The sequence below is a fragment of the Euprymna scolopes genome, chromosome 7, assembly GCF_053919585.1.
Source record: "Euprymna scolopes isolate OS-2025 chromosome 7, ASM5391958v1, whole genome shotgun sequence".
NCBI lineage: Eukaryota > Metazoa > Mollusca > Cephalopoda > Sepiida > Sepiolidae > Euprymna > Euprymna scolopes.
Window position 1 is genome coordinate 152,516,846 of NC_136488.1, and position 17,591 is coordinate 152,534,436.

The following is a 17,591-nucleotide window of genomic DNA, read 5'->3' on the forward strand; positions in this document are numbered from 1 at the left end:
GAAAAAAAAACACATTTTTGTTAACGGACTTTGATTGTTGTTGTTGTTACAGAAAAAATTTTCTTGGAAAAAGTTAATTGTAAGTTTTGTGTAAATCATAGTGAAATGTATAGTGTATTAGTGTATTTAAAAAAATAATTTTATGATATTGTAAAATGTTTTAAATGTATGTAAATTTTATTTTTTTATTTTTTTACTACAGGAATTCAAAGTCATAATTAGGAAGATACATTAAAATGGAAAGATTTAGGGAAAATAAGATGATACTGACAGATGGTTGGCCTAGAAATAAGTACAGAATTTTAGAATGGGACAAAATAGAAAATTGCGCAAACGGGTATTTTTAAGAGTTTTTTCAGATATGATAAGCCGAAAGAGAGATTTTCTTTTTTAATATTTGCTTTTTGTATTTTTTAAAGTCCATAAACATTTTTTCGCAAGATGTGTAGCTTGCCGGGTAAGCATTAGAAATGCCCCGTTCGGAAAAAATAATGGATCCTGTGAATTGGGTGCTTATAAGCTGGTCGCATGTAACCGCTCCAAGCAGATTAGTAAGTCTTGGCTCAATAAATTAAAGGTAGGCGGTGAAGGATACGAGAATCCTTAGGTGACCAAAAGGACTATAAGAGTCAGTACCACAGGCAAATCACATATAGCAGAATGAGGTGAGAGAAAAGTAAAATATATCGTAAGTACGTAGGAAGAGATAACCTGATATGTCGTCGGCTCTCTTGTATTAACATGTACCCTGTCTCTTATTTATAAGACTTGTCTCTATCTCATAACATGCCCCTATCTGCACACCACAATTTGAACACTCAAGAACACATTACATAACATACGGTTATTTGATGCCGTGACTAGGATCCTGGTCACGGCACAAAATGCGAGTATGTTATGTATTGTCTTATTAAGATGACGACTTATATACTTGTTGTTCGTGTTAGAGAGGGTGTTCTAGAGGTTCATGTTGTGGAGAATTCATATTGGTGAGAGATAGATATATTTGACACAGAGATAGGTCTTATATATAAGAGACAGGGTACATGTTAATACAAGAGAGCCGACGACATGTAATACACAATGAGAGGAGATTTGATATATTGATAAATAGACCGAGAGATAGTGCGTTTAACATTTATATTTTTGACAGTTCTGTGAATGGGAGTGTTTCTATAAACATTGACACATTATCTTTACCTATTTTTGAGATGATGAGTTTCACAAAGTTGTTATAATATAAATTGACAATACCTTTTCTGTTGAATACATAGCATGAAGACGCAGATACAAAAAGATGAAGTTGTTTGTTTATTATTCCATACGACCGGTCAATGGCTTTGCATCAAGGAATTCAAGTCTTTACATGATTCTTTCTTCTTCTAACCTCCGCTTCCAAGGTTCCATGTCAGCCCTATCTCTGACTCCTCTCTTCTCCCCTGACTGACTGACCGACTGCCTGACCAAAGCTCTCGATATTGAGACCCATGACGTCATTGCATGACCAACACGTGTATATTAGACACATGGCCTGACATGCCTCCGTGTTTTAGCATGCATTGTTACTCACATGTTTCAACCCGATTTCTCTAACCTACTTTACAAATATGTTTAATATTTTCTATTGTTCTGATCTAGATTCCTTATTTTAATTTCATTACATTCCTTTCTCTATAAACAGATATCTAACTATTTATGTGAACTAAACAATGGTAATTCTACATTCCATTTTCAATAACATTCTGTATTTCAACAACATTATGTATTCTGTATTTATTTTAACTTATGATCGGAATTCTCAATTCCAAATCTAGCTTCGCAAGTTCGAATCCTCAACTATTCTATCTCTTATTTACTCACTTACAAGAACAGGCGGCTGTTCTTTAACAATTCTTCAACAACTAAAGGTAATGTGAAACACATCTTTATATGAACATTGTGTCCACTCATCTTATTAATGAACTTTGTGTATAACTCATCTAAGAAATGTGTCCCCCTCTCTATCATAAGCAATGACAGTCCCCTTCTGTGTTATAAGAACTTATAACCCTCCTCTCTAAAATATATGTTAAAGAAACATCTAAAGAACTGTAAAATGTACAAATGCCTCTCTCTTATCTCCCCTTCTCATCTTGTATTAAATGTCCCCGTCTCTCCACAATATGAACACACAGCTATACGATATCTCTCTCTCTCTCTCTCTCTCTCTCTCTCTCTCTCTCTCTCTCTCTATTTCTCTCTCTAAATATGTCCCCTATGCAACAGTTATATCCAGCAATATTGATAATGCATTGCAACTTCATCAATCAAGCTTCATTGTTGTTTTTTTCTGACTTTAATGCTCATCATTCTGTCTTACTCTACAATTGCACAAGGCCTTTACTATATGCGTACCTGTTGGGATAAAAGAAAACTGTACACTAAAATCCTACGCAAGTTCATTCAGTATTTTTATTTTTATAAAATGAAATAAAATTTGATCGGTAAACGATTTCTAACCGGTATTATTATGATGATTGTGTGTTAAAATATGCCTCTTGGGCGTTGACTTTAATATAAGCAGAAAATGGCGGACTAGACATTTCGCCGATTAAATGTTTGTTTTTTTTCTTGTGCAAAAAATACTTGATGAATTTGCGTAATGTTTTAGTGTACAGACATTTTTAAAACCTAAAACGTAAGTACACAAAATAGAATTTTTGTGTCAGTTTTGTTTATTTTCTTTTTACAAAATTTTTAATATTCGGGTAAAACTCGATGAAATCCAAAAAATCGATGCATTACCATTCTCCTGACAGCGAAGAAAGGAATCATGGTCGCTCTCTTCGTTGTTCGGTTTGTTATTGAATTAAGTTCCCCCGTGGTGCGTAGGGGAACAGCAGTATTAACTCAAAGCTCCTCGGCCAATTAAAAGCAAAGTATTTTGCTTTACAACATTGCGGAAACAATAATAAAAACTTATCAAAATGAAACCAACAAGCACACATATTAAGTTTCTGAATTTTTTAGATAAGGATTAGTTATTAGTATTATTTGGTTTCATCGGACTACTGTTCTCATCTTGAGTGTCATTTTCACAACGTTTCGGTCGATATAATCTTCAACCTTCTTCAGGTGTATTTTGTCGAACTTGGGAATGTTTCTGTCGAACTCAGGAATTTGGAGGGAATTTCGAACTCCACGGATATAGTATGCTCTTGTTTCGTCAGCCATGACTAGATAGAGGTCTTAAGTAATTCGCAATTGTATTTTTGGTCGCCTACACTGAGAACCTTCCACCCGTGGTGCAGTGGTTAGAGCACTTGGAAAAATCAATTCTAAAAGTGATCTTAGGTTGAAGGTTCAATTCTAAATGTGGGCGACCGAAAAATATAATTGCGAATTACTATTATAGAAACTTCGTTTAACACAAGACAAACTATGAACATTTAAGGTTTTGAATAACTTTTATCAACAATAAAAGACTAGATTGAATGTGCGTGTTCAAAAAAGTTCATTTTCATCTTTCAAAATCTACAAAGTAAGATGTTGGAATAAACGGAGGAAAAAAAGGAGAATGTTCATAAAGAGTACTTATTCCTTGCTTTTTTGTTGTTGGTTGAGCAGTGGTAAAAGAGAGGAATGTTTTCAGCTTTTACTGTAAAAGCGGGGTAACTTCTCGTTTGACATTATCTGTGTCCTAGCCTTAGTATCTTGTTTCCTTCTCCCCACTCGTTTAGAAAAATCCTGGGTTTGCCTTTCTCCTTGCGGGCTCCCTTAGACACGTTAGACATATTTTTAGTGCTCCCCACCCCTATTGGCTAATTAATTTAATTTTCATTATTTTGCTCTTTTTGACTGGATGAGTGCGTGGAGCCTGTATAGTAACGCATTTACACACTTTGTCTGTGACAGCTGACGAATCAACATCCGGTTGGGAGTTTTATTACTTTATTTCCCCACTAAGATACTACGAGTTTTATTAATTTCTTTCCCCACTAACCTACTTGTTTACTGTTAAAAATTTCAGCCTTAACTAAAAACATTCTTTTGTGTCATTCTTTTTATTATTTCTATTTAAATGACATTTTTCTGCTATCGAAATATTTTGTTATTCGCATAATATTGTCACCGGTTCGATTGCCTGTCACTCACACCTCGGGACATCCGAAGTTACCCGGACCATAATTTGGAACAATATGACATTTTCGCTTCGTTAATTTTTTTTCTTTAATGTAAGAAGTAAATTTTTAAAATATCGAGAAAGCAAATAAGTAAATAAATGAAAATAGAAATAAAAATAAAATAAAATGAAAATAAAATAAAATAAAAAAAAGTAAAAATAAAATAAATAACAATAAAATAAATAAAAAATAAAATAAAATAAATAAAATAATAAAAATAAAAATAAAATAAAATAAAAATAAAATGAAAATAAAAATAAAATAAAAATAAAATGAAATCGAATAAAAATAAAATAAAATAAAATAAAATAAAAATAAAATAAAATTAAATATATAAAAATAAAAATAAGATAAAAAATTAGAAATAAGAATTTAAAACATAATTAAACTAAAAAAAAAAAATACGCACCGATTCCATACATCAGACCAAGGGCTACAGACCCGACCGCTGCCGTCTGTCCTTTTCCTTTGTTAAATTCCTTGAGTAATTCCACAAATAAAACGCCGAAAGAGCATGCCACACCTGAGACTAACGTCGTCATAATAAATGAAATTGCCAAGATGAACCATTTGCACCACGGCGGTGGGTGTGAAGTTGCCAACACGTCCGTGGATTGCGCTGTACGTCCGTCATTTCCCATGTTTAGAAATGAACTTCTAAATAAATAAAAGGGAAATGTCAAGAGAAAATAATATTAAAGTGAATGGAATGACAGAAGAGAAATTTAAATAATTAATTAATTCTTTCATTTCATGTTTCATTTTATTGAAAAAATTGTGTGGAAGAATCTATCTATATATCTATAAAAGTGAAAGTGTATGTGTGTGTGTGTGTGTGTGTGTGTGTCTGTGTCTGTGTGTGTACATTTCCGTACGCAATAACTCTGTCAATTTTCAGTCTACAGACTCCAAATTTGATATACAGGGTACTGAGATTTGGGAAAATCGACGTGATTGTGTTTCGGCCAGAAATGTGTCTTTTAAGGAGTCAAAGTTCAACGATTTTACCTTTGAGAATCTACCAAACTCCTCCGACAATTTTGGGCGTAAACACTTGACATTTTAGATATATATTCCTTGGACATGGATCTAACTTAATAACTTGATATGAGCCCAAAACAATAAATTTTAAGGGGTCATAATAGGGGTCAAAGTGAAAAAGAATTGACCGCTTTTTTTTTTTGCTCAGCATACACCTTCAAACACCCGGGCAACGCCGGGGACCCATGCTAGTATTTTAAAGGTAAGACCCCATCGCTGTCATAGTCAAAGAAGATCAACTATTTACCTGAATATATACCAACATCTATAATATAAATGTACCGTATCTGTATTTTTGCCTGTCTTTCCTGGGATAGAATTGAACAGAGGGCAGTGATCCGCAACCACCGCGCCGTGGCACATTTGTGTGCCGCGAAAAGGTGACGGTGCCGCAAATAGGTTATAAGTGAAAGTTACAAGTTGCTACAGGCGGGAAAAAGTTTAATAACGTTATTAATGGAGTTGTTTGTATTGATAAAGATCAACCCATACATTAGTATATGGTGGAACGATAAAGTTGTCGCGCTGAAGAAAACACTACTGCAGCTTTATTTTAAAACTTTTATTAAAAATAATCAATTCAGGTAAAGCTGACATGTATTCAATGTAGCTGACTTCAGCCTCAATCACCGCCTCGATACACGTCCGGAACTGGGAGCATGCTTTTTCCACAAACGCCAGCGAGAGCTCGGCAGATACTCGGTGAATAGCGGCGATGAGGCTGGCTATGGTGTTGTGGGAGGTCATGTTGGTGATGTTCTCGGCGTATGACCAAATGAAGTAGTTCAGAGGATTCAGGTTGGGGGAGAAGAAGGAGCAGTGAGAGAAGAGTACAAAGATATAGCATTCTTTCTGAAGCCAAGTCTGGGTCTCTTTTGACTTGCGGGTCGGCGCCGAGTCGTGCTGCCACACCCAGGGTCTTCCAGCGGCCACCTGATTGCACCAGGGGATCACCACACTCTTTAGCACATCCAGGTAGGAGTTTGGTGTTGACTTTCAAGTTGACTTTGAAGATGTGAGGTGGTATGATGTGGCTCTCACTTGAAACCAAACCAAAGACCATAACCGTGGCCGGAAACTTTGTTTTCATACAACCTAGGCCCGTCACTTTTATTCGTAGCAATCTAACGATGAATATTGAGGGTGCTGGCAATGGTCCTGTTGTCTTAACTTGGATCAATATGGAGCATAAGTTGTACAGCGGCGCATCTCCGATCTCGCTCGTCGAACATTGTGTCACTTTCAGACATGATAAAAGGCTCCTATCCAATAAACCGAATATAATATTTTAGACAAACGTTTTTTTTTAAATTCACGCCCCCCCAAGTATCACCCATTTTCAACTTTCTCTTAAAAAGTAAATAATTAATTTATGTCGTGGAGTTTTATATATCACAAATTGAAGAGAAAAGGTCAATAAATAATATATTCAAATTTAAAACAAAAAAAAAATCGCTTTTTTAGAAATTTACCTGTAAAGTCCGAAGTTTAAAACCTTATTTTATAAGAACACATTGTTTCTTTTTGTCTTTTTTTTTTAATGAAACCTTGGTCCTTTAATTGAAAAAAAAATTAGGGCTTGAATTACATTTTTCGAGGAGTTATAAGCTTAGAAAGATAGGGGGTCGAATAATTCACGCCTCTCATTTTGAAATGTCTATTAAAAAGTAAATAATTAATTTATGTCGTGGAGTTTTATATATCACAAATTGAAGAGAAAAGGTCAATAAATAATATATTCAAATTTAAAACAAAAAAAAATCGCTTTTTTAGAAATTTACCTGTAAAGTCCGAAGTTTAAAACCTTTTAAAAAAAAAAACACATTGTTTTGTTTTTTTTTGTTTTTTTTAATAAAACCTTGGTCCTTGCTCCTTTAATTGAAAAAAAAAATTAGGGCTTGAATTACATTTTTCGAGGAGTTATAAGCTTGGAAAGATGGGGTGGAATTATTCACTATTTTCACGAAATTTCTGACACTGCTAATACATCGGTAAACACTGTATGCTTTTCGAGATGAATAAACATGTTAAATTGAATAAAAACACGAAAAATATATCCAGTTTGGTAGAAAAGTAATTTATCTTGCCTTTGATAACATTTATTTGTTATATATTTGTTTTTTGGCAACTTATTCGAATCTATGTGTACAGTAATACAAACCCGAAATGAATTTAAGACCACGAGTGAAATGAGAAAATGAAGAAAATCACATTTACTGTGTGTGTTTACTGTTTATGTACCTATTTACTATGCCTCCCCACGGGACAGAGTTAGACACCAGGGTCGTTTTTTAACGTGGAGAAAAGGTACAAAAATAAGTCAGCGGGTTTGGTTGCCATAACAACGTGACGGTAGTGAACGTGTGTGTGTGCGTGTGTGCGCGTTTCGTGTAGTTTAGTTTCGTATAATAGTTTCGTATTTTTTTAATTTGTAAATAACAAGTTATTAAAAAATTAAACCCTTCCAAGATAAACAATAAATAAAGCCATAATATTTTATGGTAAAGGTAAGAGCGTAGAAACGATTGTTTTTTAGGAGATGTGATTATTGGATTAACCAATCAGAAATTGTCTGTGGCACACACATCTCTGTTTTTATAGATATATATAGGTCGAGGTAATTAGTTAAAGAGATTTAATATAATGTGATATATAGATAGATAGATTAAATGTTAAATAGATTTTGTAAATAGTACAGTTGAAATGATTAGAATATTTCCAATATGTAATAAGGTCGAGGTAATTAGTTAAAGAGATTTAATATAATGTGATATGCAAATGAGCATAAGTCATTCGATATGGGGGTGGTTTGTAGAATAGTATATAAAGAAATTAGGCAAAGATTCTTATGTCTCCTATAACAGAAACATCCTAAAATGGGTTCTAATGTTTCTCTACCAGGAGAGATCTACCCTCTTACCTCCTTTATATTTCGTTGATGGTGGAGAGCTGTACACACAGACAGAAACACACGAACCCTATTACTTTATAAAAATATAGATTTTTCCAATTCCGATACCGATACTCCAAAAAGTTCTGATTTTTCCGATTAATCGTCCCAACCCTAGTATATATATATATATATATATATATATATATATATATATGTGTGTGTGTGTGTATAAATGTATATATAGGCGGCCTGCCCGGCCTGCTAGTTCATACTAAAATTGAACTCGATTAAAGTTGTTTGACTTTTATAAAAGGCAGTATTTCTCAAACTTTTTTACATGTCGGCACACTATTGATCTCTTTAAATTTTCGCGGCACACCTATCACAAAAAATAAATATTTAAATCAATATTAAACAATGCTTATTAATATTCATTCTTATTGAAAATTCAAAATATCCAAAAATTAAAAAAAAAAGATTTATTATACACTTTATTTCATCATTATTCTTCTTCTCCTTCTTCTTCTTCTTCTTTTTATTATTATTCTCCTTCTTCTTCTTCTTCTTCTTCTTCTTCTTTTTCCTCTTCTTTCTTCTTCTTCTTCTTCTTCTTATTGTTATTCGTATTCTTCTTCTTATTATTATTATTATTATCAAAACATCGATATCATGTAAGTAGAGTGTGGAACGATAGAATTGTCACCCTAAAAAAAAGACCACATGATTCCATTTCAGTTTGATAAAAACCGGTTTCTTTTTGCGTTGCAAACCATCTACTAGTTGGTCAGTTGCCCTGCTGGAAGCTGAGTGACAACAAGTCTCCCCAGGTTTATAATACTCTCCACCTCTTTCAATAACATTTGCAAGTAAATTTGCATTATCACAACAGCTGCTTCGCCTTAATTTCTCGTTGGCAGCGGCTATTGGTCTTCGTTGGAATTGGAGTGGCAATAAGCCTCCCCAAGGTCCAAGTTCTCTTCGCGCTTATCCGGTGGAGGCCTGGTCAATTACTCGGCCTTTCATTCCTCCTTGACTCTACTTGGTTATTTGGTTTCATTCTTTGTGTGTGTGTGGGGGGTAGTGATGTGGCAATGGGAGGCTTGGGGTGGGGGTGTGCTTAGAGAACTTATAGATATGCAGCTTCTGTGTTCTTGGTTCTATGTAGTGTTTCATGTTTTGCCTTTGCAGCAGTTTGTCTGGTCCGCACTTGTTGCTCCTGTGTGTTAGTTGATTGTTGTTCGTTGTATTTTCCAGTCATTCCTTTGATTCCAATTTCTGCCATTCTTTTTTCAAAGTTTTTCGGGATTGTTCCTAGTGCTCCTACTATTATAGACATTATTTTTATTTTCTTCATCTTCGGTTGTTTTTGTTTGTTTTACAGCAAGGCAAATCAATTTAATAACCCACCAATTTTTTATAATCAAAATAAAATTTAAACTTCATTCATAGAAGGAAGGTACATAATAGTTAATAATGTCCACACCATACCCATGTTAAAAAGAATTTAGGAAAACTCATCCCCGGAAAACTCGTCCATTTTTGCTAGATAGGAAAACTAGTCCATTATTGAATAAATATCGATTGAAAACACATTTTATGACCATCATTCGAAGCGATATTGTTTTTAAAAGACAATACACATCCCATAATATTTTTAAAATATGTTTACTTGTTTACTGTTGTTTTAAAAAATAAAATTGATTTTTCTAAGAGTTTGTTTTCTACTTACCTTTGTGAGTTTTTAGCGGTTTAACTTATTTTAAAGAGTTTATGTAGTTAAAAAACACAAGTAATGGCAATTGCTACTTTTGAACAAAAAATGTCCATCATGACAGGATCACGTCTTAGGAGTTTCAATAATCGCTCAAAAATAGAAAATTAAAGAAAATACTGTGGTAGATATAGTTTTAAAACGAGCCCCACCTCAAAAAGAAAATAAATTTGTATACTTTTTAGGTAATGTCCAAGATCATTGCTCGGAAAAAAATCAAGCTACCCGAAGTGGATACGGTTGATTATGTAACGAAATGGAAGACACAAAAAACGAAACCATAAATTTATTAAAAAAATTTACTTGAGTTTTTAACACTTCTTGTGTTATTACGAAACCAGCAAACAACAACAACAACAACAACAACAACAACAACAACAACAACAACAACAACAACAACAACAACAACAACAACAACAACAACAACAACAACAACAACAACAACAACAACAACAACAACAACAACAACAACAACAACAACAACAACAACAACAACAACAACAACAACAACAACAACAACAACAACAACAACAACAACAACAACAACAACAACAACAACAACAACAACAACAACAACAACAACAACAACAACAACAACAACAACAACAACAACAACAACATTTCTTGTATTACCAAATTATAAAACAAATATTTTATAAAAAAAATTAGTTTTAACACTTTTTGTGGTCACGAAACAACAAAAGGCACTTCTGTAGTATGCGGACGGCGGCCATCTTTTCTTGGTGCGTTTTACTAAACTGTCGGCAGGTGGCGCTTCTCGGTCACAAAACATTTAAATTATTAATTTGTTGTTGACTCTTCAAAAAAAAAATGTTTCATTTAAATTAATTTTTTATTAAAAAAAAAGCTATTTTACTTTATAAAACTCCAATGTTGCTTTCATTAAAAAACTTGTTTTATTAAAATTATAATTTTTTTTTACATAGGAATCACCACATATCAAGGCCTGGAGGCCACCCGAGAATAAGGGTTGATGGGTATACATTAGTCAATGTGATTATAGTGTAGTAAACATAAGTAGTGGAAATTTTGTAAATTGGATTACTTAGGGGGCCGGTTCATCAAGAACTTGTTTACGTTGGACTTGAAGACAATCGGATTGTAATCCGTTGGAAAGCAGGCAATCGGAAGAGAGTTCCACAGGCTTGCAGTTCTAAGAAAGAAACTTTGCTCATGGAATCTATGTTTAGGATTAGGCACAGATAAAGAGTGTTGGAAATTATTGATAGTGGTTTTGGCTAGACGAGTGTTTTTCATGAAAGTTTGGCGAGGGGAGACCTTATGAACACTTGTCATGAAAATAACGATAAAGCAGAGATGGGCTCGCAACGTGTCTTCTGTAGGAAAGAGGTTGCAGGGAAGAGAAAAGGGCATCCCCCACTAAGCTACGAAGTCTATTTTGAACTCTGCCAAGGCAGGATAAACTGCTTCTAGCAGCTCCTGCCCAGATGTGGCAACAGTATTCCATCGTTGGCTGTACCTGGCTTTTATATAGGTAGATAATTGTATCAGAAGTGAGATATCTACTGGAGCGTTAGAAGGATCCCACCATTTTTCCAGCGACCTTGGCAATGGATTTGATATACGTGTTCCATTTCAAATCAGGAGTAAATATCAAGCCCAGAAGCTTATTAAAACATGAAGCCTCCCCAAGACGAGAGCCATTCACTTCAATTGATGCGAGATGGGCACCAGAGCGTTGATGATGAAAAGATAAAGTTTGGGTTTAGATGCATTAAAAGTAAATAGCCATCTTTTTCCCCATTGTACCACGTGCTCAAGATCAGAGGAGAGACTCAGAGAGAACTTGGTCGTTTACGGTCTTTGATGTGCTACAATAGATTGTAGTGTCGTCAGCATAAATGTCTACGAATGATGTAAGGATGTGATTTGGAAGATCATTTATGTAGATCAGGAAGAGAGTTGGACCCAGGATGAACCTCTGAAGGACTCCAGCATTAATACCGAGAGTTTATGATTTCTGCCCATCAACCACTACTCTTATGAACCTATCAGAAAGAAATCATTTAATAATCGAGAAGACATTTCCAACTATACCAAAATTGGAGCTCTTGTGAAGTAGACCTTTATGCCATACCTTACCAAAGGCCTTTGATATGTCAAGAGCAATTGCCCTAAAGTGGAAGCCTCCGTCGAGAGATTCGCTAATCCTATAAGATATAACTGTAAGCACGTCTGCTGTAGATCTAGCAGAACGGAAACCATATTGCACGTCACTAAGAAGGTTATTTTTGCTGAGATGGTTGACTACTTCTCTATTTAACACAGATTCCAGCAGCTTACTCATGATGCACAGGAGACTTATTGGTCTATTGAGAAGGAGATGAGCGATCACCTGAATTCTTATATACAAGGCACACTGATGAGATTTTCCAAGGAGTTAGACTTTTAAATAAATGTTTTTACAATTTTATATTGATACATTTTTATACAATAAATGTTTTTACAATTTTATATTGATACATTTTTATACAATAAATGTTTTTACAATTTTATATTGATACATTTTTATACAATAAATGTTTTTACAATTTTATATTGATACATTTTTATACAATAAATGTTTTTACAATTTTATATTGATACATTTTTATACAATAAATGTTTTTACAATTTTATATTGATACATTTTTATACAATAAATGTTTTTACAATTTTATATTGATACATTTTTATACAATAAATGTTTTTACAATTTTATATTGATACATTTTTATACAATAAATGTTTTTACAATTTTATATTGATACATTTTTATACAATAAATGTTTTTACAATTTTATATTGATACATTTTTATACAATAAATGTTTTTACAATTTTATATTGATACATTTTTATACAATGAATGTTTTTACAATTTTATATTGATACATTTTTATACAATAAATGTTTTTACAATTTTATATTGATACATTTTTATACAATAAATGTTTTTACAATTTTATATTGATACATTTTTATACAATAAATGTTTTTACAATTTTATATTGATACATTTTTATACAATAAATGTTTTTACAATTTTATATTGATACATTTTTATACAATAAATGTTTTTACAATTTTATATTGATACATTTTTATACAATAAATGTTTTTACAATTTTATATTGATACATTTTTATACAATAAATGTTTTGGTTTTCAAATATTTTTGTTACTTCTTTGCCGCGTTATTTGACCAAGAAGAAATTGGAGTTATCACCCAAATGATTTTTAAACACAAAAATTCTTATATTATCAAATAATACATAAGTACCGAAAACATTTCTTGTATTTTTGGTACCGCGCACTTTTTAAATAGTTTTTTTCAGGTTAAATTTAAGTTCCACGATATCTTTTTTCTTATTAAATTGTTAGGTGGGAGTAAAGAATAGTTACAAAACACCCTCCCCTCTCCATGTTAAGAATAGCTTTCGAAATAATAACGCTATTATTTCAGCGGAGTACCAAAAATATATAAGTACCGTGCTTTCTTTTTTGTTCCGTAATAACACAAGAATTGTTTAAACTAAATTAATTCTTCTGAATTTGCTTTCTTTGATAATACATAAGTGTTTTTTCTTTTTTGTTTTTTTTCTTCTGTATTAACACAAAAAGTGTTAGAACTAAAGTATTTTTAAAAATAAATATATGGCTTATAATTAAAAAATATATATTATGGGGGTGCGTAGTCGCCTTTAAAAACAATATCTCCTTCAATAATGATCGTAAAATGTATTTTTAATCGATATTTATTCAATAATGGACCAGTTTCTGTACCTAGCAAAAATGAACGAGTTTTCCGAGGACGAGTTTTCCAGGGACGAGTTTTCCGGGGACCGTTAAAAATGGTATTCTAAATAGTACCATTATTATTTAGAAATTCGTTCGTAATAATGAGAGGGGGGAGGGGCGTTGTTAATATTTTGTTCTTGCGTCGTTTTCTCATTTTGCCTACCAATCGTCGACTATTTTCAACTGTTTATGAAAACTTTTTCAAGTAGCATGTTGTACATTAACAACAAACTGATACAACCTAGCTTTGTTTCAATAATAAATCTTTTCTTGTCTTATAATTTTTAATCAATTACAAGGAAAACATTTGAGAAAAAATATACGGGGAAATTTTCCGGGGATTCATGTAATAATTTGAAAATTTACAAAAAAAAACAAAAAAAAAAAACAAAAAAGACAAAAAGCAGAAAACAAAAAACAAAAAAAAACAAAAACTAAGAAGACAAATAAATCTCTAATTAAATATTTATAAAATATAAAAGAATCGGAATCGGGAATCGTATTGAAATCGGAAATTTAGAACAGAATCGGTAATAGATTGGAATCAGGAAAAATTTTGGAATCGTCCCATCACTAATATATATATATATATATAATATCTATAATATAAAGCTGGATGTGTGTGTGTGTGTGTGTGTGTGTGTGTGTGTGTGTGTGTGTGTGTGTGTGGTCACAAATAGGCTCCTATATGGTTGACTATTTTAAAAAAACTGATTGCATGTAATGATAGAAGATGTATCGAGACACAGGAATGGTTATGCTTGATCTGGCAGAACGGCGGTTCATTAAAATTGTGGGGTCTGCGTTCACGCCTGGTCCACAAAGTATGGAAATAAAAAATAAAAAAAATAAATAAAACGTTTACAATAATTTTGATATAGATGTACATAATAATACTTTGATAAGTATGTTTTAAATTAAATAGGGATGATATAATAAAATTGTGGGGTCTGCGTTCGCGCCTGCCTCCATAGAATGGAAATAGGCACAAACTTTAATAAAGACTTTTCATATCAATCTGCGTAAGTATACTTTGATAATTATGTTTCAGTTTGAAGAAATATGGTATAATAAAATTATGGGGTGTTCGTTCGCACCTGACCTCCATAGAATGGAAATATGTCACAAAGTTTAACAAGGTTTTTTAATATAGATGTTTTGGTATTCTTTTACATAATGTTTCATGGTGGCAAGCGGTGGTGTTTCCCATTTGGGAAACCTTACGAATAGGTCGTCCCTATTATATACACACGACAGTAAAAGAAATATAAAAAAAAACTAAATAAATAAATGAATAAAATTGGCCACGTTCAGACCGCATGGGAAAAATTAATACTTGGCGCCAAGCTTCAAAGTGTGAGTAAGCATTGTTTTTCATGTTTCGTGTTTCAAATGCAACGAAAATAAATAAACACACACACACACACACACACACACACACACACACACACACACACACACACACACACACACACACATACATTACTATCATTAAAAAAGAAAAATATACATATATTAGGAAGGATATGTATAAGTTCTCAAACGTTTAAATTTTCCACGGAAAACACATATACATGTACATTTGTTCTGTCAGTTTATTAAAAAATAAATAAATAAATAAATAAATAAACGGAGGACTGAATTTATATCGTTTGGAACTAAACGAAATAAATAAATACAATGGCTACAAACGAACCGTCGATGAATTGGTCGTCCACAAACCTAACCGAAGCATTTCGATTATTTAAGCAACGTTGTAATCTTTACTTCTCAGTTAAAAATATTTCGTTGGAAAAACAGGTCGACCACATCCTGCTGCTGTCCGGAGAAGAAGGCCTTAAAAGATGCAACACTTGGTCATGCGAAAACGAGGCCGACAGGAATAATCCAGAAATAATTTGGGAAAAATTCGAGGAAAGACTGCAGCCGCAATTAAACTTCCGAATCGCTCGTTTTTACCTGCGCCAATATAATCAAAAGGAATCAGAGAATTTCGATGACTTTCTGGCCCGGTGTAAATCGCAGGCATTGAAATGCAAGTTCCGGGATATCCAGGAAATGGAGGAACGCCTCATCGAGCAGGTTATATCAGGAACAAAGCACCCAGAACTCCAACTAGCGAAAGGCGAACAATTGACACTGCCGGAAGCTATAAACTGTGGTAGGACACATGAAGTTTCCATAACCCACATGAGACAGTTGGCTGAACTAGAGCAGAATAAGCATGAAATAGATGCAATCAAGTACAAACAGTGTAACAGATGCGGAGGCTCCCATCCTAGGCAAAAATGTTCAGCATGGGGTGCCACATGTTCCACGTGTGGACAACAAAATCATTGGGCTAAGGTCTGCGCAAGCAAAAATAAAAACGCAGCAGGACGTTTTCCGACACGCACAGCATGGAAAGATGGAGGTAATAAACCAGGACATGTAGAAGCACAAAGGGACCAGTACAAACACTGGAAACACGGCAACCGTATGCACTCGGTAAATACATCTCAGAGGGACAATGAAGGGATTTATAACAAGTTTGAACAAATGTCTTTCGACTCTATTCAAAACAAGGCGACAGTCGGACAGAGGTTTTCACAGACCTTGTAATCAAGCTTCCCAACCTCCCAGGCACCCATTTTCTGAAAGCTAAGGTTGACACAGGAGCCGAAGGCAACATACTTACATTACGTACCTTCCGGAAGATGTTCCCACGCCTAATAAGTGCAGCAGGACAGCTACTCCCCGGTGCAACAAAGGATGAACCAACTGTTCTAACAGCCTATAATAGTTCTCATATTACCCAATATGGATCCGTTAAAATAGCTTGTTCACATGGAAGACCATCAAATTCTTTGTAGTGATAACAGAAGGGCCTACCATCATAGGACTACCTTCAATCAGAGACCTGGGGCTGGTAACGTTACACTGTGCAATCCAGGAAACACCAGTCTCAGTACGTTCAACACAGGATCTGGTAAATATGTACCCAAACCGTTTTGACAATATCGGCAATTTTGAGGGTGAATATCACATTGTCCTGAAACCAGACAACACCCCTGTCAAACATTCACAAAGAAAATGTCCTATACATATGAGGGAGGAAATCCAGGCCGAATTGGAAAATATGACAAAACAAAGCATCATACGGAAAGTAACCAAGCAGCTTGGTTTATGTGCGGAAAGGCAATGGAAAGCTCCGTCTGTGTTTAGATCCAAAAGATTTAAACAAAGCCATCATGAGGTGCCATTACAAGACCCCAACAATGGAAGAACTTGCACATAAACTCTCTGGTGCCAAATATTTCTCCAAGTTGGATGCCAAGAATGGATATTGGTCCATCAAACTAGACGCAGCCTCACAACTGTTGACTACGTTCAACTCCCCTTTTGGAAGATTCTGTTTCCAGCGGATGCCTTTTGGTCTGGTGATGTCTCAGGATGTGTTTGCCCAGAGGATGGACATGATTCTGGAGAAGTGCTCTGACACCTTAGGGCTAGTTGACGATGTCATTGTCTTTGGAAAAACCGAAGAGGAGCATGATAGGAACCTCCACAATCTAATGAGAATTGCTCAAAAGGAAGGACTGTGCTTCAACCGCGAAAAATGTGCCATCAATAAGAAACAAATTTGTTTTTTCGGCGCAATCCATGATCAGAATGGTATGCACCCTGATCCCAGCAAGGTAACAGAAATAAAAATGTTACCTAGTCCAGCAAACACTACCGACCTGCAGAGGGTGTTGGGAATCATCACATATATGGCACCTTTCATTCCACACCTGTCCGATCCCACAGCATCTTTGAGAGATCTCCTAAAGAAAGAAGTGGAATACCAGTGGACAGAAAGTTACCAGAGATCCCTCCAGCAAATCAAGAATCTAATTTGCAAAGACATGTTGCTATCATAC

At 34.1% G+C, this 17,591-nt stretch overlaps 1 protein-coding gene across 1 annotated transcript in view; it reads right to left on the minus strand.

Annotated features, from left to right (window-relative positions):
* The window catches only part of LOC145280068 (monocarboxylate transporter 9-like), a 204,220-nt gene that overhangs the window by 31,032 nt on the left and 155,597 nt on the right, over window positions 1-17,591 (minus strand). The window contains exon 2 of the mRNA XM_080131757.1: window positions 4,573-4,820. Coding sequence (XP_079987883.1) covers window positions 4,573-4,804 — 232 coding nt within the window. The 5' untranslated portion in view covers window positions 4,805-4,820. The remainder of the gene's footprint in view (window positions 1-4,572; window positions 4,821-17,591) is intronic.